Source organism: Triticum urartu, chromosome 3 (assembly GCF_003073215.2).
Source record: "Triticum urartu cultivar G1812 chromosome 3, Tu2.1, whole genome shotgun sequence".
Lineage (NCBI taxonomy): Eukaryota > Viridiplantae > Streptophyta > Magnoliopsida > Poales > Poaceae > Triticum > Triticum urartu.
Window position 1 is genome coordinate 168712028 of NC_053024.1, and position 27973 is coordinate 168740000.

At 47.1% G+C, this 27973-nt stretch overlaps 2 protein-coding genes across 7 annotated transcripts; one reads left to right on the top strand and one right to left on the bottom strand.

Annotated features, from left to right (window-relative positions):
• Positions 1-18068: 18068 nt before the first annotated feature.
• LOC125543436 (putative ubiquitin-conjugating enzyme E2 38) lies at positions 18069-23481 on the top strand. Of its 5 annotated transcripts, none has more exons than XM_048706781.1 (8): positions 18069-18207; positions 18802-18943; positions 19454-19480; positions 20424-20668; positions 20748-20811; positions 21597-21736; positions 21830-22141; positions 22980-23481. In XM_048706781.1, exons 2-8 carry the CDS (start codon positions 18874-18876, stop codon positions 23244-23246), a joined length of 1125 nt encoding a protein of 374 aa, XP_048562738.1. In that variant the 5' UTR covers positions 18069-18207; positions 18802-18873; the 3' UTR covers positions 23247-23481. The 5 variants fall into 5 exon arrangements, with proteins under 5 accessions (XP_048562738.1, XP_048562740.1, XP_048562739.1 ...); XM_048706782.1 differs by having other exon boundaries at positions 18071-18207; positions 18841-18943; XM_048706783.1 differs by lacking the exon at positions 19454-19480.
• Positions 23482-23587: 106 nt separating this feature from the next.
• LOC125543435 (serine/threonine-protein kinase AGC1-7-like) lies at positions 23588-27244 on the bottom strand. 2 transcript variants are annotated; one of them, XM_048706778.1, is made up of 3 exons: positions 26912-27244; positions 24874-25784; positions 23588-24732 (listed from the first exon to the last, which is right to left on the bottom strand). In XM_048706778.1, the coding sequence occupies exons 2-3, from the start codon at positions 25782-25784 to the stop codon at positions 23856-23858; spliced, it is 1788 nt and encodes a 595-aa protein (XP_048562735.1). In that variant the 5' UTR covers positions 26912-27244; the 3' UTR covers positions 23588-23855. The 2 variants fall into 2 exon arrangements, with proteins under 2 accessions (XP_048562735.1, XP_048562734.1); XM_048706777.1 differs by having other exon boundaries at positions 24874-25790.
• Between the last annotated feature and the right edge of the window lie 729 nt (positions 27245-27973).

Consider the following 27973-nt stretch of genomic DNA (forward strand, 5'->3'; position numbering starts at 1 on the left):
CAGGTACTCCTCAAGCCCAACCTCCGTCGGTTCCTTCTTTTTCACCCTCCTCCCCTATTAGGCTTGTTTTGCCTTCTTATTCGGATGATCATTTGACAAAGGTCCTCACGGACGTTGGGATATCGCTTGACCATAATGTTGGATCTCCTTCCTCCCTTCTTGCTCTAATAAGGGCCAATGAGGTGGCCCAGGCTGCTATCGCCAAAGCAAAATAGATTGCGGCAGCGCCTCCTGCCTCTTCGGTTGTGGCCGTGGGGGTGCGGAGGGGGGGGATCCAACCAGTTCTGCTGCCCCCGGGGCCTCTGTGAAAAAGGGTGCTCCTAAACCCTGCTTGGCACCCTGAAGGTCGAGCTTACACATTAAGAACTTGTCCTTCAAATGAAAGCGCTCTTTTGGAATATTAGAGGTTTCGGGGCTCGGGGGCGCCGGGACCAAATTAAAGACGTTGTCAAGGGCAATAACATTGATCTGGTCGGTTTGGTTGAAACCTTCAAATCCTCCTTCTCCCCCCACGAGCTCTCTGCCATTACGGGGGCTGATCGCTTCGACTGGAACTTCCTTCCTTCCTCGGGCCATTCAGGTGGCATTCTAATTGGCTCTAAACGTGATGTTTTTGACTTTGTTACTTTCGGTCATGGTATTTTTGGGGCCAGTTTCATGGTGTCCCACCATCAACTTAATACGCTTTGGGAGTTTATGGTGGTCTACGGCCCGACAAACTACTCCCTCTCTCCCTTATTCCTGGATGGAATCTCTAATAAAGTCGATTCTTGTACTCTCCCCCTTCTGATCGGAGGCGATTTTAACTTGCTGCGCTCCCCGTCTGATAAGAATACCAATAATTTCTCCTGGGTGCTGGCAGATGCTTTTAACGATTTTATTAGTTCCGGCGCCCTCCGTGAGATTCCTAGGGTGAGATCTAGATACACATGGACTAATCATCAGATCTCTCCTATTCGCTCGGTCCTGGATCGTGTTCTCGTATGCCCGAGTTGGGACTCTCTTTTCCCGCTTGCCACTCTCAAAACTAAGGCTATTGTAAGCTTGGACCATGCACCTCTCATTCTTGACGCAGGGCTTCAACGTGCTTTCTCCCCCCTCGGTTCCAGTTTGATGCCTCCTGGCTGCTTGTTGAAGGCTTTCATGACCTCCTTGGATCTAGAATCCATGACTTTCTTTCGACAGCCCGTCGCTCCTTCGGTCCTATGGATGATTGGCACCAATGCTCGTACTTGCTGCGCAAGTTTCTGCGTGGTTGGTCTCGCAATCATTCGGCCCAGGAACGTAGAGAAAAAACCCTTCTCTTGGCCTAGATCGATACTCTCGATTCTTGGGCTGATTCTTATGGTCTCTCTGACTCTGAATGGGCTTTGCACTTCTCTCTTGAACGATCTTTGGTGCAGCATCGTCGTCTTAATGAAATTTACTGGCGCCAGAGGGGCACGATTAACTGGATGCTTAAAGGTGACTCCCCCACGGCCTACTTTTTGCCATCACCAATGGGAGGCGGCGTAGATGCCTGATTGATAGCTTGTTGATTGATGGTGTTAGGGTTTCTGACCAAGGCATCTGTTGACACACGAACACGTCACGTGTACTCTCGACGCCGGGGGTGATGCACCGCAGCTCACATCGAAGGAGACCCGACCGACAGCGCGATACACAAGACAGTCGACGTGCGCTTTTGCAGACCCGAAAACCTCACACCCTCGGGAGGGACCCCGTCAGGGAGTGCGGCGGCTATGGGTTGCCCTAGGTCGATTCGCTCGCCCCTAGAGCCTCGGAATTCGCAGCTCTCAAACACGAAGAACAGCGAAGAATGAGAGAGAAAAACGGTGGAGAGATAAAACGTAGATGAAAATGTAGTATATTGATTTGTTTGATTGTGTGTTGTTTCAATCGGCCGTCACCCCCAACATATATAAGAGGCGGCTGGACTTCTCGTACAAGCAAAGGATTTATCTAGGCTTTCCTTACAAGAAAATTACATCAATTCACGTCCAAAACCCTAGTCAAATTCGGACTGGTTTTATCCGAACTTTCCAAAACTTGTTCGGTTTAAACTGGCTGCACCTTGCGGGTCCTTTTTGCGGTGGTAAACGATCCCGGATGAAAACAAGCCCAAAAGCAATCTTGACCGTTTCGACGAGACGAACAACTTTCATGTTGAAGGTTTTTGATCAGAGATCATCTTGAGGGTCAGATCGGTCTCGCAACACAGGCTATCTCCTCGCGCTACCCGTCAGACATGCGTCTGGTGGGGCGCGCCACATCTCGCCTCGTGACCGGGCTGCACTCCGATTGCTCTAACTTTTGCATACGAACTCGGATTTGAACGATTTTTATATCAAAATCGATCGTCTCGACGAGACGAAGACAGCCCGTGTAGATCATTTTTTCATTTGAGGTATTCTTGGGGCTTAATCGGCTAAACTATACTTTGAATATAAGATCTTGGTACTTCGAGCATAGTTTCGGCCTTCGAGATGAAATCGGACGGCGATGTCCCAAATTTCAAAGATGTTCATATCAATAATACGGAACTCTTTCATGTAGATCACTTCTCCATTTGAGTCCATCTAGATAATCATTTGAGCCCATCTTCAGCTTCTGGTCGGATTGACTATCACAATCTCCACCCCAGCAGGCCTTCCACCCGGGTAAGCTTTCCGCACCGACAAGGTTTCACCCCGGCAAGGCTTTTACACCGGCAAGGGTTCTCCCTAGCTCGGCAAGGTTTCTACGCCGACAAGAGTTCCTCCTCGGCAAGGTTTCTACCCTGGCAAGAGTTCCTCTTCGGCAAAGTTTCTCCCTCGGCAAGATTTCACACCGGCAAGCTTCTTTGCCGGCAAGCTTTCCATGCCGGCAAGCTTTCCACGCCGGTAAGCCCTCACATCGGCAAGGTTTTACCCCGGCAAGGTTTCATTCAGCCGGCAAAGGCCGAATACTTTCTCACTCAGGGCCGGCCCGCGAAGTGTTGCCTCTAACTTTTGCAGATGAACCCTGATTCGTGACCATGCCAAAATCTGGTGTCAACACATGCCCCCCTGTTTTTCGGCAAAGCTTGTGTGCCGAAAAATAACTTGTATTGTGTTTGTTATAAGGACGATGTCAACACTCCATCGGCCATTTATTTTCCTCAGGACGATAATCAGGTATCGGCCATGTTTGTGCTAAGGGCGATAATCATATATCGGCCATTGCCCACTCAGGCTTCTTGCCACACACTTGGGTGGTATTTCTTCAAGTACTTGCCATTGAGAGCTCTAGGTACAGTGCCCCTTGTATGGATTCCACCAAATAAGAGTTTCCGGGAACTATTCTTGCAATTCTAAAAGGACCTTCCCAACTTGGAGACCACTTCCCGAATTTTCTGTCTCTTGAACCAATCGGGAGAATTACTTTCCAGACGAGATCGCCAACTTGAAAATTCTTCAACTTAACTTTCTTATTGTAAGCCCTTGCTACCCTCAACTTGTCCTTCTCTATGGCCTTCAAAGCAACCAAACGTTTATCGGCAACCTCATCAATATTGTCCATCATCAAGTTATAAAAGTCCACTGCCGATAAATCATTTTGTTTGGCTATTCTCAAAGCATTCAAATTCACTTCCATCGGTAAAACAGCCTCTTGGCCGTATACTAGCTCATATGGAGTCACCTTTGTAGCACCATGTCTTGAGATCCTATGTGCCCACAAAGCTTCAGACAACAACTCATGCCATCTCCTTGGATTATCCTCAATCTTCTTCTTGATGAGCTTGATTAAAATTTTATTGCTAGACTCAGCTTGTCCATTAGCTTGGGCATAATACGGAGAGGAATTGAGCAACTTTATATTATAAGATTCGGCAAACTCTCTGACTTGGTGTGACATAAAAGATGAACCTTGATCTGTAGTTAACGTTTGAGGAATACCGAATCTATGAATAATGTGCTCAGTTATGAATTGAATTACCTCCGTATGTGTCATGTTCTTGAGAGGTACTGCTTCAGACCATTTAGTGAAATAATCAGTTGCCACTAATACGAATCGATGCCCTTTTGAGGAAGATGGATGGATTTGTCCAATGAAGTCTAAACCCCAACCTCTGAAAGGCCACGGCTTGATAATAGGATGTAACATAGCAGCAGGAGCCAATTGAATATCACCAAATTTTTGACAAGCTTCACACCCCTTATAATATCTGAAGCAATCATTAATCATAGTCGGCCAATAAAACCCAGCACGTCGCAATAACCATTTCATCTTGGGAGCCGACTGATGAGTGCCACAAATGCCTTCATGTACCTCTCCCATAGCAACTCTTGCCTGGTCTTCGTCCAAGCACTTTAGAAGAACATCATCGACTGTTCGGCGATAAAGACCGTCATCTCTCACTGTATACTTGAAAGCCATACGCCGAACAGACCTGTCCACCCTTTCACTCGGATTGCACAAGTAATCAACAATAGGCTTCCTCCAATCGGTATTGTCACCTGCACTAGATTTTTTGTTAAGGGCCGAATCAGTGGGTTCTGGTTTGGCCTCTCCTAAATTGGCAAGACAAGACATTGGTCTTTGAGAAATATGAAACATGCCATGATCAGCATGATAGCCGGATGCTTGCTATGCCAACTCATTTGCTCTCCAATTGTCATGCCTAGATATATGAGTAATGCTAAAACAATCCAATGTAGAAATTATATCCAGACATTTATCAAGATAAACATTAAGTGATTCGTCCAAACACTAAAAGACTTTGGATACTTGCTGCACTACTAGTAACGAATCACCGTAAGCCTCAATATGTGTAACGCCTATAGCAAGTAACATCTCTAGGCCGAATAACAATGCTTCATATTTGGCTTGATTGTTTGTGCAAAAATATTCTAGGTGGCACGAGGCTTCAAAAACAGCACCATGAGGAGATATATAAACAATACCAACACCTTGGCCATTGCTACAAACTGAACCATCAAAGTATAATCTCCATGGTACTACTAAAACAAGGTTCATATCAATATCATGCTTGTCATTAATCCGATGTTCAACAATGAAATTAGCAACAATTTGGCCTTTCATGGATTTTAGAGATTCATATGCCAAATCATATTCAATCAAAGCATAAGCCCACTTGCCAATTCTACCACTAAGAATTGGCCTATGCAACATGTATTTAATGACATCGGTCTGACAAGCTACTACACAAGCACTCGGCACTAAATAATGTCTCAATTTTGTGCAAGCATAATATAAGCATAGACATAATTTTTCAATAAATGTATACCTTGTCTCGGCATCCAATAAGCGCCTGCTCAAATATGTAATAGCATGCTCTTTTCTTTCGGTTTCTTGAGTCAAAACAGCACCAATAACTCCTTCCTCTGCTGCAATGTAAAGCCTGAAGGAGTGCACAAATAATTCTTGATCACCGGAGGAGTGCACAAATAATTCTTGATCATATCAAATGCTTCTTGCTGTTTTGCCCCCCAAGTGAAATCAACATCATTCTTTAACCGAAGGATAGGAGCAAACGCATCAACCTTCCCTGACAGATTAGCTATGAACCTCCTCAAGTAATTGACCTTGCCAAGGAACTTTTGCATATCTGTCTTGCATGTTGGGGCTTCCACTTTCTGTATGGCCTCTATCTTTTTGGGATCAATCTCTATGCCATCTTCATGGATAATGAAGCCCAAAAACTTACCAGCTGACACACCAAATGCACACTTCAAAGGATTCATCTTTAGTCCATAGTTTTTCATTCTTTCAAAAGCTAAACGCAAATCGGCCAAGTGAGATTCAAAAGCATCCGATTTTACAACAATATCATCAATATAGACTTCAAGTATGACACCGAGTAAATCATGAAAAATCAAATTCATAGCCCTTTGATATGTGGCGCCAGCATTTTTTAATCCGAATGTCATCACTGTCCACTCGAATAAACCAAGAAAACCAGGGCAACGAAAAGCTGTCTTGGACATGTCCTCTTCGGCCATAAAAATTTGATTGTATCCGGCATTACCATCTAGAAAGCTAATAACTTTATGTCCAGAAGCATCATTAATAAGCATATCGGCTATTGGCATGGGATACTCATCTTTGGGTGTAGCCCTATTCAGATCTCTGAAGTCAATGCACACCCTCAACTTGCCGGATCCTTTCTTTTCCACTGGGACAATGTTAGAAATCCACTCGGCATACCTGCAAGGTCTAATAAAATTAGCTTTAAGCAAACGACCGATCTCTTCCTTGATCCGGTCATATGTTTTTGGATTAAACTTTCTGGCCGTTTGTTTATATGGTCTAAAACCAGCCTTTATAGGTAACTGATGCTCCACTAGCTCTCGGCTTAAACCTGGCATCTCATGATATTCCCATGCAAAGCAACAGACATATTCTTTCAACAACTCGATCAACTTAGCTTTATGATCGGCTCTTAAATTTGCATTTACAAATGTCGGCCTAGGAGTTGAACCATCTCCTATATCTATCTCTTCTAATGGATCGGCCGATGTAAAACCTTGTCCTAATTTATCCATATCATCTAACTCTTCTATGGACTCATACATATCGTTCTCATTGGACCGATATTCTACAAGCCGCTTTTGTAACCACTCTGAGTTAGGCTCCATTTAAACATATCATACCTTGGAGCCGATTGCATTCAGTCAGCTTTAAAGAGACGGGCACGAAACCATTCTTGGTTGCGCTGAGAAAATCAAACTCTGACAAGTCACGTCCCGTCAAGCAAGTAGCATTTGGGTGTTGCCAATCCACTGATGCCTCGGCCATAGCAACACAGGTCGAGTTATCCGCATGAATGACTTCCACTTCATCATCAACCCACTGGATCAAAAACTGGTGCATAGTGGACGGCACGCACTGGTTTGCATGAACCCAATCACGGCCTAGTATGACATTGTAGTTACCTTGCACCTCAGCGACAAAGAATGCGGTAGCCAAAGTTTTACTTCCCACCGTGAGTTCCACATACATCACACCTTTGGCTTCAGTTTTCTCTTTGCCTTCAAATCCATTGAGCACCATGTTGGTCTTTATCAACTCTTCATCATGCAGCCCCAATTTTTTGAAGACCGAATACGACATAAGATTCACCACAAGACCACCATCAACAAGCATCCGAGTGAGCGGTGATCCATTGATATGACCTCTGAGATACAACGGTTTCAGATGCGTTACTGGGTTTTTTGGCTTCTCAAATATTGCATTTTTAGGGCCAAAATCCAGCTGAGCCACCTCCCCTTCCTCATCTACAGCTCGAAACTCAGCAGGTAAGTAATACACCATATTGATATCCATACCTTCATGAACTGGCGTAGACTCATAGTCCAACATATCATCCTCTTCTTCAACTGCATCCACCGATTCTGAAATTTGTCCAAGTGAAGGAGAAGTAAGAAGTGTCGCAGACGATGTAATAGTTGTCGCATCGTCCTCCTTTGGTGGCGCAGGTGCTGCTGTGATATGTGTAGAAGCGACTGCATCTTGTATTTGTTTAGGCCTCCACACTTGTTTTGTAGGCACCATGGGCCGAGTGTCATTGAACAACTTATCCCTTTGCTTCTCGGCTTCTTGTTTTGTCATCTCTTGACTCCTTAATCTCTGTAATTTCCTCTTTTGTGTTTTTGTCAGCCCTGGAGGACACCACTTTGGCTGAGTGTATTTAGGATCTCTCATCTTTACTTGGCTGGTGTTTCCTTCAAGGTCATTAGCCGAGTACTTTGGCGCGATAGCAAGTATCGGCTCAGTCGGATCGTTATGCATAATCGGCTGTTGTATGGCAAATGTTTCGGAGCCCAAGATGAGTGAATCGGTATTAGTTTTTTCCTTGCCTTTGCTTGACTCGACCATTGCAGTACTTGGCGATTTAACACGCCATTCTTGCTTGCCGACCCTTTTTGATTATCTTGCACTGGCCGATTGACACCATTGTTCAAACGGCCTCGTGTGGGATAAAAAAGTCTCTCATGAACGGGCCTCCTTTGTTCTGCCCAACCCGGATGAAAAGCATAAGGGGCCATTGGGGGCTGCCTCCATCCTCCATTGAAATCCCCTACGTAGTATGGCACATAGGCGGGTGGCGGCATCCATGGTCCTGGCGCCCACGACCCATATGGCCTTGCATGATGCTGAAATTCTTCCCGAGGAGGTGACCTTGAGCACTTCCAATTTGATGACCGGTTAGAGCTAGAACCGGCCGCATGATTGGCATACTTGGACAACAACATATCAAAAGTTGGCTTGATTTTCTTGTGCTGCACTTTTGCCTCATTCCTCTTCCACTTGCCAACTTCTGGACTCTTGGGTTTGACAAATTTAACTCGAGTATTTTCTTGTACTTGCGGTTGCCCCCCGAGTGTAGGATTCTTAATGGTGATTTTGATTGTCTCCTTGCCACAGGGTTGCTTGTCAAGCACAACCTGTCTCCCCAAGACCTTGTCTCCCTCCTTGTCTTTCTTGGGCTCACCAACAATGAGATTAGCTTTATTAGCAGATTCGGCAACCTCCGGCCGAATGAGTAGCTTCTTTCCCTCCAAATCCATGGTATTCATTGGAAAAGGCTGTTTATCAACTTGCATCTCAGAAAAGTTCAATCGTCCGTCATTAATGGCCGATTGTATCTGCCGTCGAAAAACATTGCAATCATTAGTAGCATGAGAAAAAGAATTATGATACTTGCAGTAAGCGCGCCGTTTCAGCTCTTCAAACGGCGGTAATGTATGAGATATTCTAATAATCTTAGCCTGCGGCAAAGCGTTAAATATTCTATCACACTTAGCAATGTTAAAAGTAAACTTCATCTCCTCATCACGATTCTTATGAATCGGTTTCAGATCATTGCAAGTAAAGGGTTTGGCCTTAGATGGCCAAACAAATTCAGTAGAAAAAACATCACCCTCATCGTCCAAGTGATCACTATCATATTCCACCATATTCATCTTTGGACGATCGGCTTTGTATCTATGCACTTCTTTGAGGTCTTTGCTTCGGCTTTCCTGAGCCAAAGCCCTTTGTAAGACTTGGTTGATATTTAAGAACTCATAGCTTTCTAGCTTTTCTCTAATGGGAGTTCTCAAACCACTCAGCACTAGGTCCGCCAAGTCCCTCTCGGTTATCACCAAACTAAAACACCGGTTTTTTGTTTCTTTGAATCTCTTGACGTATTCGGAGACCGATTCATCGTGCTTCTGTTTAACCGATGTTAGATGTGACAACTTGAGTTCATTGTCGCCGCTATAAAAGTGATCATGAAACTTCTGCTCTAGCTGCGACCAAACCCGAATGGAACCATGTGGTAAAGAAGAAAACCATGAAAATGCGGTACCAGTTAATGATAAAGGAAATAAACGCACTTTCAATTCATTCAATGAGCCTGCCTCACCTAATTGTGCTAAATACTGACTAACATGCTCCCATGTGGTTTTTGTGCCTTCTCCATTAAACTTAACAAAATCTAGAATTTTATATCCTGGAGGGCACTGGATGGCATCAAAATACTCGGGGTACGGCTTTTGGTAAATCCGATTCTGAGGTAACTCAACTCCAAAATTCTCTCAAAGCATCTTAGCCATCTCCTCTCTAAGATTAGCTAGACCATCATCCATAGTGGACGATGAAGCTTGTGGCAGTGGCATAGGAGGAGTAGGGTTACTAGCTGTAGGTAAGAATTGTGGCATGTATGTTGACCCATAATTTGGTAGTGGTCGAGTGGTTGCAGCTGTAGGTAGGGTTTGGTTCGGCGTTGCCACCGAACCTGGCATGCTCATGATAGGACTAATGGGTGCAGCCACAATCTGATTTGTTTGGGTAGGATAATAAGCCATTGGCACGGGAGGCGCCGATGTAATAGGTAAAGCCAGATTAGGGTTTTGCACACTAGCAGCTACACCATCATTACCACTAGACGATTGAGATGTATTCTTCTGAGCATTAGTATTTTCTATGAAAGTTTGGTAGACTAGATTGTTACCATCAGCAATACGACTTTCAATCTCAGCCCACTGCTCAGGAGAAAAGGCAGTACTTACAGAGGGTTTAACCTGCTCGGCTTGAAGAGGAGGGAACTTGATTTCCTCAATCGGAGTGATGTTGCCTTGGCGATCCTTCTTGAATTTTGCAAGGAATTCCTGTAAGTCCTTCTCCTCGCGCGCCTTCTTGTACTCCACATAAAGTTGGCGATGATCGGCCAATATCTCATCAAGACTGGGCTTAATGATGTTATCGGCGTCTACCTCAGATGGCTTGGGAATATCAGACATGGTGGATGATGATGATTGATCTTCGTTCCCCAGCGGAGTCGCCAAAAAGTGTGTTGACACACGAACACGTCACGTGTACCCTCGACGCCGGGGGTGATGCACCGCAGCTCACGTCGAAGGAGACCCGACCGACAGCGCGATACGCAAGACAGTCGACGGGCGCTTTTGCAGACCCGAAAACCCCACACCCCCGGGAGGGACCCCGTCAGGGAGTGCGGCGGCTATGGGCTGCCCTAGGTCGATTTGCTCACCCCTAGAGCCTCGGAATTCGCAGCTCTCAAACACGAAGAACAGCGAAGAACGAGAGAGAAAAATGGTGGAGAGATAAAACGTAGATGAAAAAGTAGTATATTGATTTGTTCGATTGTGTGTTGTTTCAATCGGCCGTCACCCTCAACATATATAAGAGGTGGCTGGACTTCCCGTACAAGCAAAGGATTTATCTAGGCTTTCCTTACAAGAAAATTACATCAATTCACGTCCAAAACCCTAGTCAAATTCGGACTGGTTTTATCCGAACTTTCCAAAACTTGTTCGGTTTAAACTGGCTGCACCTTGCGGGTCCTTTTTGCGGTGGTAAACGATCTTAGATGAAAACAAGCCCAAAAGCAATCTTGACCATTTCGACGAGACGAACAATTTTCATGTTGAAGGTTTTTTGATCAGAGATCATCTTGAGGGTTAGATCGGTCTCGCAACACAGGCTATCTCCTCGCGCTACCCGTCAGACATGTGTCTGGTGGGGCGCGCCACATCTCGCCTCGTGACAGGGCTGCACTCCGATTGCTCTAACTTTTGCATGCGAACTCGGATTTGAACGTTTTTTATATCAAATTCGATCGTTTCGACGAGACGAAGACAACCCGTGTAGATCATTTTTTTCATTTGAGGTCGTCTTGGGGCTTAATCGGCTAAACTGTATTTTGAATATAAGATCTTGGTACTTCGAGCATAGTTTCGGCCTTCGAGATGAAATCGGATGGCGATGTTCCAAATTTCAAAGATGTTCATATCAACAATATGAAACTCTTTCATGTAGATCACTTTTCCATTTGAGTCCATCTAGATAATCATTTGAGCCCATCTTCAGCTTCTGGTCGGATTGACTACCACAACCTCCACCCCGGCAGGCCTTCCACCCGGGTAAGCTTTCCGCACCGACAAGGTTTCACCCTGGCAAGGCTTTTACACCGGCAAGGGTTCTCCCTAGCTCGGCAAGGTTTCTACCCCGGCAAGAGTTCCTCCTCGGCAAGGTTTCTACCCCGGCAAGAGTTCCTCTTCGGCAAAGTTTCTCCCTCGGCAAGATTTCACACCGGCAAGCTTCTTCGCCGGCAAGCTTTCCATGCCGGCAAGCTTCTCCGCCGGCAAGCTTTCCACACCGGTAAGCCCTCACGTCGGCAAGGTTTTACCCCGACAAGGTTTCACTCAGCCGGCAAAGGCCGAATACTTTCTCACTCAGGGCCGGCCCGCGAAGTGTTGCCTCTAACTTTTGCATACGAACCCTGATTCATGACCATGCCAAAATCTGGTGTCAACAGCATCATCATGAGTCACATAGTCGAATTTTTCTCCTCCCTCCTCTCCGCCAAACCTGATCAGGGGTTCAGACTATCTTCTAATTTTTGGGGCCAAGGGGTTAGGGTATCCCTGGAAGAAAACCTCCCCCTGTTGATTCCTTTTTCTGAAGAGGAGATTTACTCCGCTATTAACAAAGCCAATGCTAACTCTGCATCTAGCCCGAATGGCTTCTCTATTCCTTTCTTTAAAATTTCTGGCCCCAACTCAAGGCTCTTATCTGTGCGGTTATTCAAGGATTTTGTTTGGGGGCGGTGGACATCTCCAGGCTCAACTATGCTGTCATCTCTCTCATTCCCAAGATTAAGGGTGGAGAGCTCATTTCCCAATTTAGACCCATTGCTCTTATTAATAACTTTGCCAAATTCCCCGCCAAGTGTTTGGCTTCTCGTCTGACACCGGTGGCTCATTGTACTCTTTCCCCTACTCAATCTGCCTTTGTCAAGGGGCGTTTCATTCTCGATGGGGTCCTCTGTCTGCATGAGATCATTTCATGATATCCACAATTCAGGCAGCAAGGCTGTTATTCTTAAACTGGACTTTGAAAAAGCCCATGATTCTGTGAGCTAGGGCTTCCTAAGACAAGTGTTGTTGGCTAAGGGCTTTGATGGTGGTGTAGTTCATCAAATTATGCAGTTGGTCATGGGTGGCCATAGTGCCATCTCTGTTAATGGGAAAGTTAGCAACTTTTTAAAAAATTCTAGAGGCCTTAGGCAAGGTGACCCGACCTCTCCCATCCTCTTTAACTTTGTAGCGGACACCCTCTCTAATATCCTGTCTAGGGCCACGGGGGCTGGCCACATTAATCTTGTTAGCTCCCACCTTATCCTGGAAGGGATCACTCACCTTCAGTATGCGGATGACATGATTATTATGGTGGAACTCAATGATCATTGCATTGCCCATCTCAAATTTCTCTTCCTTTGCTTTGAGGCACTTTCTGGACTAAAAATCATTTTCTCCAAGAGTGAAGTCATTGTCACTGGGGTCTCGGGCACTGAGGCCTCACGTGTTGCCCGCTTACTGAATTGCCCTCTTGGCACCTTCCCTCTTAAATATATGGGTCTGCCAATTATGTCTGACAAGATCTTGGCTAAAGATTTTGCTCCTATGGTGGCCAAGGTTGGCAATCGTGTCATGCCCTGGAGGGGCAGATATAATACCCAGGCCGGTAAAGTGGCCTTGATCAATGCCTACCTTTCTTCTCTCCCTATGTTCCTTATGGGATTCTATTTGCTTACGAATGGCACCCACGCCGGGTTTGATGAACATAGATGCGTTTTTTACTGGAACGCGGCTGATAACAAACACAAGTATTGCATGATCAAATGGGACCATATTTGCAGACAAAAAAGCCTTGGGGGCTGGGTATCATTAACACTTTAATCATGAACAAATGCCTGATCATCAAATGGTGGTGGAAGATCATGACCATTACCTCGGATAAGCCTCTTTGGTACAACATCCTCAAAGCTAAATACTTCCCTTCTTCTAGTCCTATGTTTGCCCGCGCCTCGGGGGCCTCTCAGTTCTAGAGAGACCTCGTTAAACTTAGGCCTATCTTCCAAGGTCTCGTAAAGTTTGTTGTTTGCAACGGCAGATCCACTAGGTTCTGGCTTGATTGGTGGTGCGGTTCGTCCATGTTGGCAGTTTCTTTTCCTGTTCTTTTTTCTTACTGCTCTGATCCTGAGATCTCAATCTTTGAGATCGCCTCCAATAACTGGGATCTGCATCTGCGTCGCTCCCTCTCTCCTGAAGAGTTGGCTGATTGGCAGCGCCTTGTTGCCTTCTTCCCTATGCTCTCGGAGGAGGAGGACACGATGGTCTGGCCCCACTCCCCTTCGGGTCGTTTTTCTGTGAAATCATTATATGGTAAGATGATTTCGGGGTCCACCACTTCCAATTTCAAGTGGATCTGGAGGCCTCGCATCCCTCCTAAGATTAAGATTTTCCTCTGGCAAGCCTCCCGCGGACGGTTGTCGGCTGGTGACCAGATCCGCAAACGCAACGGCCCTGGGTCTGATCGATGCGCCTTGTGTGGGCTTAGAGAAGATACGATGCATTTTTTCTTTCATTGTGTATTGGCTAAATTATTCTGGTGTTGTGTCAGATCTTGGTTGCGTGCTCCCTGGAGACCATCTTCTTTTTCTGATCTTCGACTCTTGGCTAATAACTTGGTTGGGGCCCAGAGGAGAATGTTTTGGGTGGGCTTCGCAGCGATTTGTTGGACTCCTTGGACGACAAAAAACAAATATACTATTGAACATGTCTTTCCTAATAAACCTGTTGATTGCTTATTTAAAACTTGCATATTCTTGCAGCAGTGGAGATTATTGACTAAGGAGGAGGACACGGATGCGTTCGACATGATGATATCCAAGATTCGGGCTTCTGCTATCTCCCTTTCTCCAGTTCAAGCAGGCAATTAGGAGTCGTTGGCCTTGTTGTTGCTGTCTTTAGTCCTTCCGGCATGCGTGTCGTGTATTGGCCTGGGAGCCATGTACGTTCTACTTTAGTCTATGCGGTTCTGGGCGTGCTATGTGGTTGACTGTTGTGGTTGTTATGACTCTGCCTGGTGGCTTTATTTATAAAGTCGGGCTCTGGCCTTTTCTCTAAAAAAGAAGAGAGTTGGTCGGTTAATTAATGGAAGACAGGGCAAAAACCGTCACAACACGCTCGCAAAAACTAGGCACCCTAGGTGAACTGGCAGCCCACACAAGAACAAACACGTCGACTAGGAGAAAAGCGCCGTTAAGGTTGCAACCCGGTGTCATCGTCATCACACCTTTGCAATGGCGACTCTGACTCCATCATCGACGGCCACCAACTAGCTTGCACCGCAAAAAGCGCTAAGGCCTGCGCTGATCGAAGCCAAATAGTCAACCGATGACCAGGCAGCTTCGACTTTGTCGACGAGCATTGTAGGAGAAAAGTGTTGGGCCTACGCCGAAACCGACTACCCACCTCGTGTCATCGTCACCGCAAGGTCCTCCTCAGCTCAGCAGCACTAACTTTCATAGAGACAAAGTGAGCACAACAACCCCTTGAACACGAGGAAGAGACCGACCACCAGAGCACAACCGCAAACCTGACTCCACCTAAGCCGCCATCGTTGCCACAAACAGGAAGCTGCACAAACCTCTGCATCATCGGACGGACACCTGCCAACCGCAATGCCGCAAGCGTCCGGCCCCTGGAGCATGCAAATAGGATCCGAAACTCTTCAAGATGACGCCCCAAAGAGGGAAACGACGATGTCGATGGCGTCCCCAACCCCGCGGGGCCTTAGGCTTTCACCTGAAGACCTGGATTCGAGGGTATGCAGGGGGTAAACTCCACGATGGCGCCTCCAATGAGGTAACACGACGTCCATGGACGCTGATGCCATCGGGCACCCAAAGCCCATCAAGCTTTAGCCAGGATCACCGCCGAACACCACACTCCACTCACCGCACCTTTGCCTAGCTTGCACACCTCTCACGAAGCAGCCACGGCATGACCAAGTAGGAGACACAACAATTATCACCGCCAACTTGTTCGGCCGTATTTAACCCTTTAGAGCAACTCCAACCGAACGAATCATTTTGTCCGCTCACGTTCGTCTGGGTCACCGCGGAAAAAAACGATGGCCCAACATGCCGACCCATTCCCAAAATCGGTCCACTTCACGTTTGCGTAGACCCCTTTCTGGCCCAAATACGCGTCCCTTCGGTGTCGTCCCCTTAGTGTCTGTCGTGGCCCCACATGTCGGTCGACCAACAACCCAAGCAGTCATAATTAATGCGGTCACCTACCGAAGGCCCGCCTGGCAGTGTGTGCATGGGCCGCATGGCCGTCCTTTTTAATGGACGCGTGTGGCGGGGCCGGCCTCATCCACTCCTCCCGTCCACATCTTGCCACCTTTGCTCCCTCGCCGGCGACCAGGAAACCCTAGCTAGCTAGCCAGCCCCAAACCCTAGCAAAGCCATGGGCATCTTCAGGGGGAGGGAGGAAGGGGAGGTTCCGCGACGGAGAGAGCTCTTCCCGCGGGCTCCTTCCTGCACCGCCGCCGGCTAGACGCGGCACGCCACCATGGGAGCAGGAACGGTTGCACATCCTAGTCCACCAGGCGCGGTAGCACTGGGAGTACCGCCAGCCCCTGCCATATCCAGATGTGAACTTGTCGCACGACTGGCATTTGGACCCGCAGCGCATCCCCATCCCGGCGGCGCCGCGATCCGCGAGGGCAGACGCGGAGGAGGTTTCCTGGCGGTGTGAGCTGAGCTCCTTACGCCGGAGCAGCGCGCCATATGTGCCTACGCGCCAGACTCTCCTAACTGGAAGCGCTGGTTTGCGCTAGAGCACGAGGAGGAGTGCCGCCTCGGCGCCCACATCGACCATGACGTTCCACGCCGCCCCTGCGGGTAAAACCGGAGGAAGAGCAGGCAGAGGCGGACTACCAAGCCGCCCTCGAGGAGGCCCTGTAGCATGCGTTGGAGGCGAGCCGGCTCGAGGAGGACGCCCATTGGGATGGGCTGGAGCAAGCCCTTGCTCTGTGCGCAGCGAGGGACTACGTCCACGTGCCCTTGTTCGTGTCGCCACGGTCGCCGTCGCCGACCCTCGTCGAGCCAAAGGCCGAGCCAGAGCTGGAGCCGGAGCGCGAGCTAACACCCACACGGAAGTGGTCACCGCCACCCCCCACTTGGCCTCAGGAGTCCTATTTGTGGACCGACCAGCTCCGCGAGTGGGTGAGTGCGCCTCCCTGCTACTTCGCCTCCACGCTGGATGAGGAGGCGGCCCACCTTGAGCGCTGGAAGGCGCATTGGATCGCGAAGGAGGGGGTCGACGCCGAATTGCAGATGCGTTGGGAGTAGCAGCAGCGGCGCGAGGAGGAGGAGGAGGAGGAGCACGCCCGCCTCGCTGCAATGCCGCCGCCGTAGCAGATGCCGGAGGAGGCTGACCTGGTGGCCTATCAAGCCTCGTTCGGTTGGGCTGGGCCGCCTCCTGTCTTCATCGTCCTCACCGGCGGCGGCAAGGACAAGGCGGTCTATTAGGGCAGCGTGTGGGCGTTTATTAGAGTTTGTAATTTTTTTGTTATGTTTAAGTGGACTTTGGCCGGCGTTTGACCGGTCATTTATGTATAATTATGCTTAATTACGTCAGTGTCGGGCACGTCGGCAAAAATGTATATGCCTCCCAATGAGCGCACCTGCCGACCCAAATAAAAACGCGTTGGAGTTGCTCTTACCCTAATTTTTTTTTAGCAATTTTATCCTTGGGGTTGCCTAGAAGCACCTCCATGCAATTTTACGAGAATAACCTGCGGAAAAATAGACTGCACACAATTAAAGAGACAGAAGAGAGTCGTAAAATACAAGTAACTCTCTCTCTTCTCTTTCTCTGTCAAAGAGCGCAGGATATGTGTTGAAAAAGATGGGTGGGCTGAAGGGAGTGCGGGATGAGTACTATGCCCATCACCGTCGTGCGACAGTGATCGCTCGACTGAAGTGTCCGAAGCCGACGACCGGTCCACGCTCCGGGCTTGGCCGTATCTTGCGTCAGACGAAAGCCAAGCTGCGTGCGCGTGATGTTCGGCCGGATGCGTCCATGCGTGCCTCTCTTTTTCCCGAAAAAGAGAAAATGTTTCCATTTTCCGTATCCACGTCCCGTCTTCTTCTTATCTCGTGCTTATCTTGCTATATAAACCCGTATATATATACATGGAAAAAGGAGTCGCGGGCAGGCTGGCACTTTCCACTCCTGTATGCACGCGAGATTCCCGGCCTTTTAACCTAGCATAGCACAGAGGCACGCACAGCACAGGTAGTAGGTCCTATGGCCGTAGGAGGAACGCAGGCTACAGATCACATGCCGGATTTCGCCATTGTCGCTTCCTTTCAGAGTCTCAGGGAAAAGGAAAGGCTCCAAAACGAGCAGGAGAAGAGAATCACCGGACGCGCGCCCCTGATCACGGCCACGATGCCAAATATGCGGCTTGCGGTTGCAGAGGGGGACGCGGTGCACCGTGCTTGGGGCCGGTCCGTCCGGTCTGGTCTTGCGGGGCGGAGGCGGGGCAGGCAAAAGCGCCGGTTGGGGCCGAGCTTTGCCTCCCCGGCACGCAAGCGCCCTCCCCATCCGTGTGGTGTGACCCCGGGTTCCCCTCCCCGCAAACCCGGGCTCGGGCTCGCGCACGCACCCACCACCCCCACCCTGACCGGCCGTCTCCTCCCCCTCCTGCACTCTTTTTCTCGCCTCGCTCTTTTTCTCGCCTACTACTGGCGACTGCACCACTACTACTGACTGTTCCCCTTCGGCGCTTCCCTTCCCTCCCCTTCCCCGGCGACCGGTGTCGGCGCCAGGACCGACGGAGCAGGCGAGGGTTCCGGTCTGCTCCTCCTCCGACTCCCTCCTGCTCTGCTCTGCTCTGTTCTCCTCCGTGATCGTGCTGGTTTGCTCGCTTCTTTCTTCAGTACCTCGCGATGGTGCTCTACTCTTTTGATTGATTGTGCGATCTGGGGAGGAGGAGGGAGGGGATGCCCCCGAGATTCTGCAATCATCTTTCGGTTTCTTTCTGGCCTTGTGGAGTTATTGTCATGATGCGATGATACTCTTTGCCCCCATGATGTTTTGTTTTCTTTCTCTCTCCTGCGGTGTGATGTTCTTGCGTGCTTTGTTTCGTTTTGTCTGTTGCTGGGTTTGGTCGTGTCGTGGGTCCATTGGCCCGACCATGGCGTCACTCAGGCACTGATTGGAGTGCCTGGGTTTTGTACTACATAAACAACTCACTGGGGCCGACGAACATGAGTTCTTCATATATTATATATATAAAGCGGAAAGGAGAACAAGAAATCAACTAAGTGGGAAAAAAAGTTCCTCCTGTCCAAGATTATCATGTTCTTCACTTCCATGCATATGTCGTTCATGCGCATGCGTCGATTTACCTCTGTTATCCGCCTAATTGCGTCATCTTTCTTTCTAGCTGTTGGTTCCAAATCCAATGGCGTTTCATGCTTTTCAGGTGCTTTCTCTGTGGCGTGGATTGGATTAGAGGATGGTTCTCAAGAAGCTGCTTCAATTCTTTGGAGTTGGCAAGAAAAAGAAGAAGAATTCCAACAAAAAAGGTGATGATGTACCTTCCCTGGTTAACTTGGTTTATTTCTCAGCGGGGGGTGCGCATCACATGATCACTGGATGCTCCTTGCCCTCTTTAAAACAATAACCTGGTTTGTCCAATGGTGGTCTCATCCGATAACCATGTGTTTCTTTTTTTGGGTAATGATGATGCATGTGTGTGTTCTTGGTGAAACTGCATACCAATGGGGCAGTCGTAAGTTGTTGGAATAACAGAATAATTAGAGCCTGTTGTATGGTCCAGGTAGTTATGTCAGGATGCTTAAATCTTTATACACTTATTTGTCTTGATTGTGTTGGACCTACTCAAGTATGATATCATTGATAGAATCTGAATGCTACTATGTTATAGTTGGATATAAACTGGCATATGAATGCATGTCTGTGATGATCGACGATGTTTTGGAGTTTGTTATATCAAACCAATTACTTGTTGGAAAAACATTTTATAAAACTTGTTATTTCCCTGAATGTTCTAATGAATGGTTCTATTTATGCAGGCAAGTCCATCGACCCTCTTTGGCAAGGTAGCTTCGGATGACCAATGTTAAATTTTGAAATGTTCTGTTTGTGCCTCCTGACTGGTTTTTTTATTTTTATACTTTAAATGGCATCTGATAGTATCTGAGAAATATCTATTACAATTTATTTTTCACTTGCAGTACTGATTACAGCCCTCAAATGGGTATCTGAGTTGTGACTCTTGACTATAAAATACTTATGTCATTCTTACTACATGCGAAAGAAGATGCACGATGCAGCTACTTCAGTGGTTGTACTTCCATTATCTGAAAAAAAATGCAGCCTCTTAGAAATATAGGAGTCTGTATCACTGGTTTCAGGAAGCAATTAGTTTAGTGCTCTGTGTAAACAAGGGCTGGATGTCAGGGATATACTACATGTATTGTTTCATGCTTGAGGAAATTACAACTATTAGCTTAATGTTATGTAGATTTTACACTGTACCATTCCTTTATGGCTTCTTGCTTTCACTAAATTTAACATGACATTTAGCTGGCTTTCATTAGGAATGAGAGCAGGCATTAATGAAATGGCATTAACCTGTCGTTGAACTGGTAGAGGTTTCAGACCAATTTTAATGAAACCTTGATGTTAGTGCTCCCAGCAAAGAAATACTTTACAATTGGCAGGGATAGCACCATTAAGAAAGCTGATAACCAGCTACTAGTAAATTTTTGGAATGTGTCTTTTATCCTTGATAATGGGCAATCCATGTGATGGAGGAACCACATAGGCATTGTTGCTGTGGCCCCCAACGAGATGAGTGATCTTGGCTGCATTAGATGGGATCCCATCCTGTACAGGCTTGTTCTTCTTCTAAATTAAAATGCCGTAGTTGCTAGTGCCTGTTGGTCGAGTTTCTCCCCCTCTGTATCTGTCCACAATTCTAAAAGTATGTACATATGTGGTGATAACATTCATACTTAGGTCATAATCTTCTGAATTCAGGTGCTAGTGCTGCTCCACACTCCACTGTAAACGTCCTTGCAAGTAACATTCTTTTGAATCCCTGTTCAAGTGGGTCTGGTAATGTGTTGTCACTGCAAAAACATGAACCTGAATGTTCAAGTAACATCTCATCGGCGATAAAGGCAGTAGATGGATCTGAGAACGAGGATCACAAGTTATTTAACCAATTTGACGTTGTTCAAGATTACTCTGACCACCACTATGCAAAGACCTCACCAGGGAAGGTATGCTATGTCCTTTTTTGAACTCTATATCTATTGGGTTCAACTGTGAATTAATTTCCTGCCACCAATATGTGAACAGACGAGCAAAGATTGGACGAAAACAATCCAAAATGAATGGAAGCTTCTACAGAGAGATCTACCTGGTCGGTACATATATTTCTTTATGATTGGAGTATATAATTTTTATCATCCAACTATCATGACATTGACGACGAATACTGAAAGCATCCAATGGTCCTTTATTATTGTCATCAAACTGTTGTTTGTGCTAATTATATCTAATTTATTTGACCTGCTAAATATAGTATGCTAAATATTTGTTGACTTCAACGTAGTATCACATTCACAACACCGTATCTGAACTTCATTAGGATATGCTCATTGATTCTTCTAACTTGATTGAGTTGTGTGTGCTTTAACTAATGTCCCCCCAGTGGAAGAATTCCTTGATACCATTTTTGTATGAACTAATTCTCTCTTTTTTGTATACAGCACCCCTCCCCCCCCCCCCCCCGGTCTGTAACTATAGAAACTTTAATGAATGGTACCATTGTTTCCATATAGGCATCGTTCTCTGCATTTCTTGGCCCTTTTCTGGCAACATCTAGTATGTACGCCGGGGTTTAGGTGCACTCCTGCAATAAGCCCCTAAGACAACAATTAAAAAAGTCATGATTATTTTAGAACTCCTTTCCTATCATATTGGATATACCGTGTCAGATAGTATCATTCAATACTTGGAGAAGAATGGGAAAAATGGAAAAAAATAGTAACTGTTAAATCATGTTGGCATATCACTAACCCTAACCTAATTTGTCAGCGACTCATGTCATATTTGCACTGCAGCCTTTCTTTTAGAGGATTTACACCTGAAATCACTTTTTTATTAATAAAAACGTGGGTCTCAATTTGGTTTCAAATTATGCAGGATCTATATATGTTAGAGTTTATGAGGACAGGATTGATCTGCTAAGGGCTGCTATTGTTGGGCCTTCTGGAACTCCATATCATGACGGTCTTTTCTTCTTTGATGTTCGTTTTCCTCCTGAGTACCCGCGATGTCCACCGGTAAGTTGGCACTTCACACCCACCTTCCCCTTCTTTTTCAGATTTATCACCACAAATGCAATCTCTTAACAATTACCTATCCAATATGCACAGAAAGTGTACTACCATTCAGGTGGGCTTCGACTAAATCCAAACCTGTATGAGAGTGGAAAGGTGTGCCTTAGCCTGCTGAACACTTGGTGGGGTTCTGGATGTGAGAAGTGGAGCAAGTCGAATTCCACCATGCTGCAGGTGTTGATCTCCATCCAGGGCCTTGTGTTGAATGATAAACCATACTTTAATGAGCCAGGCTACAAAAACACGGTTAATACACCTCTTGGTGAAAAGCATTCCATGGCATATAATCAGACTGCGTTTGTACTATCCTGCAAGACTATGTTGTATTCACTTCGGAAGCCTCCAATGGTAATTACAGAACCCTCATTTCTTGCCATCGTAAATAGATGTCTTGGTTACTCTTCATGGCGTAAAAGAAGATTCTCAGTTGACATGGTTACAAAATTGCTGATACCCGTCCTTAAAATAAACTGCATAGATGCATATTGGGTTAGAATAAGCTCCGACGATACATAAGTAAATCAAAATCTTTTGTGTTATCATTTTTTACGATGAACATGGAAGCATATCTTTTTTATTCTGAACAATTTGAGAAACAATCACAGATTACTGGGACGCCCTAATAGCTAAATTTTGTTTCTGTTGTAACAATTGTACCTGCCATCTCCTTAATTCCTTTTTAACTGTGATAAGTCAGCTCTGTAACGTTAGACAATCTGCACCCATAGAGAGAGGAGTTGTTTCTTGTGAGTTGTGACATGAAATTACCAACTTCAAATTTTCCACATCTTCATAACACCTTATATTTTTATTAATGGAATGTTGAACAAATAGAGCAAGAAAAATGAGTTTCTGAAATATCACCACCATTGCGCACCCGTATTTTCTAAAGAAAACCGAGGTCCCATCCCAAGTGGAACTGGTTTGTACTCCCTCTGTTCCTAAATATAAGTCTTTTTAGAGATTTCAATATGGACTACATACGGATGTATATAGACATATTTTAGAATGTAGGTTCACTCATTTTGCTCCGTATGTAGCTCATATTAGAATCTCTAAAAAGACTTATATTTAGGAACGGAGGGAGGTAGCACATAGCAAAAAATACATCCTTCAGTTTTGTACCACATGTGCATTGTTCTTCATGCCACCGAATTCATTCTTACAAGCCTTTCACCTGGTGCAGCATTTTGAGACCCTTGTCGTGCACCATTTCCACGAGCGGGAGCGTGCCATCCTGGACGCATGCAGCGCATACGCGTCTGGCATTATCGTCGGATCATCGGTCAGGGATGGCGCGAAGTACGCCTGCGATAAGTGCTTTGCCGGTTTCAAGAAGTCTCTGGATGCACACACCGAACTTCTCGCAAAGGAGTTGGCTAAGAACAGAGCTCAAGCGCTGGAACTGAAGGGAGACACGCCAGCTGCAGATGAGATCGCGTCTACCAGCTAGGGTTCTTGGGCTACCTGACCATTGCTAAATTCACCTACTTAGGGAGTAACTCGGAAGAAAAAGGGTGTGTAAATCACAATCCACACGAAAGTTATGGAAGAAGTCCAGGGGTGGTGGTATAACTGTAGATGAATTGGTTGTAGTTTAGGCCGTTTCTGGAAGATGAAATTTCGCCACGTTATATGTCTACCTCACTTTGTGATTTTATACATGCTTGGTGCATGAGTTGTTGATAGCTTCAGTGCCTCTGGAAGTGTGAATAGAACATGTGCCACTTTGATGACCACTAGCAAAATAAAAACAAGGAGGCAAAACAAAAGGATATTACAAAACTTCAGTCATGTGCACAATCTTCAGCTTTCAGGTTAGAAAGATAAGCAGACATGTCTAATCTAATCTAACTATAAAAGAATGTCTGCATCTCACAAAACTTGATAGTTCAATTAGCAGCCGTTAGCAAATGAGACATCTCATCAGGTATATAACGGAAATCACAACAGTACAGTACAGTACAGGAGGTTTATACAGTGATATAAGAACACGGGGTATCTGTATCTGTATCTATGGTGCCCAGTAGTCCTACAAGCACTCAAAAAACCCGATGCAGCTCTAGAAATACTCGAACTGGCCGGAGCCCGTCTTGGCTGCCGCAACAGCGCCCGTCGACAAGCTGCTCAGAGTGGTGCCAAGGCCACGCTCTGCCGTCTTCTTCTCTTTGCCTAGGTACTGCCTGAAGTCGACGGGGTCCGGCACCGACGGCGGGTGAGCGCTCCTGACGAGCGCCCAGTTCACCCCCTCGAAGAACGGGTGCTGCTTGATCTCGGTGGCGCCCCTCTTGGTCGCGATCCTCTTCTGGGGGTCCTTGGTCAGCAGTCCCCGGATGAGGTCCCGCGCGACGTTGCTCACCGGCGGGCTCTCCGGGAACCGCAGCGGCTGCTCCACCACGTTGCTCAGCGTGGCGCGGTTGCCGTTGCCCTTGAACGGTGTCATGCCGTGCAGCAGCTCATAGAGGAAGATACCGAAGGTCCACCAGTCCACCGCGCTGCCGTGGCCCTCCCCTCGGATGATCTCCGGCGCCAGGTACTCGTGGGTGCCGACGAACGACATGGACCGGGCGTCCGTCGGCTCCGCGTTGAACTCCATTGTCTGCAACCCGTGGAGGCTGAGGTCCGACTTGGTCTTGTTGCGGTTCCTCTTGCTCATGCTCATGCTCAGCATCCGCGGGAAGAACGCCGACGGCTGGATGCACCCGTTGCTCATGCCCTCCGTGTTGGCCAGCCCTTTCTCGATGCCGTTGGGGCCTGCGTGCACCGACGACGACTTGACGAGCATCGGGCTCACCGAGCACCGCAGCGACAGGTCGAAGTCGGACAGCATGATGTGCCCCCCGTCTCGGACGAGCACGTTCTCCGGCTTGAGGTCTCGGTACACGATGCCTAGCATGTGGAGGTACTCCAGTGCCAGCAACACCTCAGAGGCATAAAATCTAGGCAAAAACAACCAGGGAAAGAGAATTATGATGAGCAATTGAGTTATATATGTGTCATCGCACAAACACTGAACCGAATCGAGTACCAATAACAAGGTTGTACTAAATACAGTAATCTGAACTCTGAAGTGAACCAACCTGGCTGCTTGCTCGGAGAAGTGCTTGTTCAGCTGCTTCTGCCGAAGCGAATGGAGATTACCGCCGCAGCAATACTCCATGACAAGGCAGTAGAACTTGTCTGTCTCAAAATGAGTGTACAGCGTGGGCAGGAAAGGGTGATCGAGAAGGCCGAGTATCTCCCTCTCTGTTTGCGCCCTGATCAGCTTGTTCCTGCTGATGAGTGATTCCTTGTCCATCACCTTCATCGCGAAGAACGTGTCTGTGCCCCTGAGCTCCACAAGGTAAACACTGCCAATGTCTCCGTATCCAAGGCGCTTCAGAAGTCTAAAGTGGACTAGGCTGAGAGGGGAGTCCCTGGAGGTGGCCAGCTGGACGGCCTCCCATCGGCAGTCCCCTCCGGTGTGATGCTTGACATGGCCGGAGATGCAGCTATCCAAGCTGTTACTTCTTGGACTGTCAGTGCTACCTTGACGAATGGTTAGAGCGGAATCACTAAGTTTCTCTGGTGTATTACTGTTCATGCCTCTGGATGCTGCTTTTGTTGGTGTCAGCACAGGGCTCTCCGCAGGATTAACGAGGCGTTTTGTCATGTGGTTTGGGTTTCCTTTGTCAGCAAAATCTTCTTTCTTGGGACGTGGTTTCTTATCCGAAGGGATCTGCGAGTGTGCAGCCTGTTTGGATGCTGTGGATGGATTGGCTGAGACACCTGGTTGATTCCGGTCTAAGGCGCCATTGAACGCTGTATTTCCACGAGTGCTGAAGTCCATTGGGATCTGCGAGTGTGCAGCTGGTTTGGATGCTGTGGATGGATTGGCAGACACACCTGATTGATTCCGGTCTAAGGTGCCATTGAACGCGGTATTTCCACGGGTGTTAAAATCCATTTTGTCATTCGCAGTGTCCAGTTTGTTGTATGACCTGGAGTTCATCTGAAACTTCACAAAATAGTTTATTATTACAGTAAGAATGTGCAATAGTAGAACCATTTAACGCTAGAAATAGAATTTGGAAGACCAAATGGTGCATTATAATTCCAAATAAAACAACAACTTCACAATGATCATGATGACTACTTCCTCCGTTCCTAAATATTTGTCTTTCTAGAGATTTCAACAAGTGACTACATACGGAGCAAAATGAGTGAATCTACACTCTAATATATGTCTATATACATCCGTATGTGGTAGTCCATTTAAAATCTCTAAAAAGACAAATATTTAGGAACAGAGGGAGTAGTCATTAGTCAACTTCCCAGGAAGAAATAAAAAAACTGAAGAACTTTTTTGCTATCATAACCATTGCTCTAATTCTGTATTCCTGGGTAAAGCCTTCTCATATGATACATCATTTTGAAGACATATACATTGTTTTAGACCGACAATGTCTAAAGTGATAATAACGCATTACCTAATAATAATGAATTTGTACAAGAATGAAAATACAATTGTATTGATCATTAATTCCAAATGCTTATATTGACATTGTTGCCTTAATAAGCTGTATACAAACGGACATTGTTACCGTCCTCAAACTATCACATATGCCATTTTAAAATAAACATATCCATGAATATGCAAGAAGTGTAATTTAGAGACAGAACATGCACATACAGACCAGTCAACTATATGAAGTCATGTATCTCCTAGACTCCTAGCTCAGAAGTTACACATTTGTCTGTCATGGTATTACATAACAGTCACGGACAGGCATACATATGTAGAATACGATTATAAATCCGTGAGCCGTTTTCTGAAGGTGTTTAAGTAGTAAAATTGGCCTAGCTGGGAACTGTATGCAGTACAGCCCTCTTTTGACTTTCTCTGAACATAACAACGCTGTGTCAAACTGGCATGTGATCGTGCCTGATCATGTATGCAAGCACCGAACAATCGCGAAGGTACATATTCAAAACCAATCAAAATTGAAGCGCCAAACCAAGCAGACATGTATTTCACACCTTGCATTTTACAACGCATTGGAATTTATTGATCTATCTAGCACATTGGAACAGGCCAGCAGGGGTGGCTGATCGCCGGGGGAAGAGGCACAAACCAACCTGGAGTGGATCAGATGAGGCGGACCAAGCCCCGGCGGCCCCTGCAAACGCCACGGCAAGGCACCGTCTGGAAAGGGGGCAGACGCGAGGTCACCCTCCCATGGGCGGGGAGGCGGCGACGGTGGAGGTGGTTGTTTCGCGGGGAGGCGACGGGGCCTGGAGAAGGCTGGGGTGGGACGGGGAAGGCGCGCGGGAATGGGTGGAGAGGAGGCATTGCTAAATTTAACAAGGAGCACGCGCAGGCGCGGCGGAAGTGGGAGGGGGAGGCGGCGGGGAGAGGAGGAGGAAGGGGTCGAAAGAGGTGACGGCCGGGGCGGCGTTTCCCAAGGCGGGCCGGACTGTGGAAGACGAGCCGGCACTTGGAACGGTGTGGTGTGGTTGCGTGATTTTGAGGTTTGGAAATAAACTGGGAACACGACATGTCTCAATTTTTTTCTTGTATTTTCAAAAGGGGGTTAGAGCAATCTGCAGCAGTCTCCCAAAAAATATCTCCCTATACAGGTGTGTGCCCTTGTAAACCTTTCCCTATAGTTAGAGCAACTCCAACGGACCGAACCAAACGGACAGCGATTTTGTCCGCTTTTTGTCCGTTTGGATCGGTCAGGCGGACACAAACGTCCGCTTTCGTATTTGGGTCGACGTATGCGTCCAACGCTCACCCGACCCATTTTGACGGTGCTAAATCCTATTTGGGCAGTACTACGCGTCCGCCGGGTGATAAACCGATAAGATCAGCCGCCTCGGCAACCGTCGGATGCCATCCGAAATAGCCGTCCGATCTACCGTCCTAGCCAATTGGGCACCTTCGCAACAGCTAATTTGTTGCGCTCATGGCTTTGCAACAAGGACCTTGTTGCGAAGGTCCACTGAGACAGCACCACTGCCTCGCCATGGACTGAGTAGCTCGGCCATGGAGCATCCCGGCCACTGGAGTCGTCACGCCTCCTCCAAACCAGCACCCCGGGCATCTGCCGCTACTCCAGCACGACAACGATGAAGTCTTACACCAGACACTCCTCTGGCGATTTCTGCAACCGAAGCTATGTTTCTGAAACATGCGTC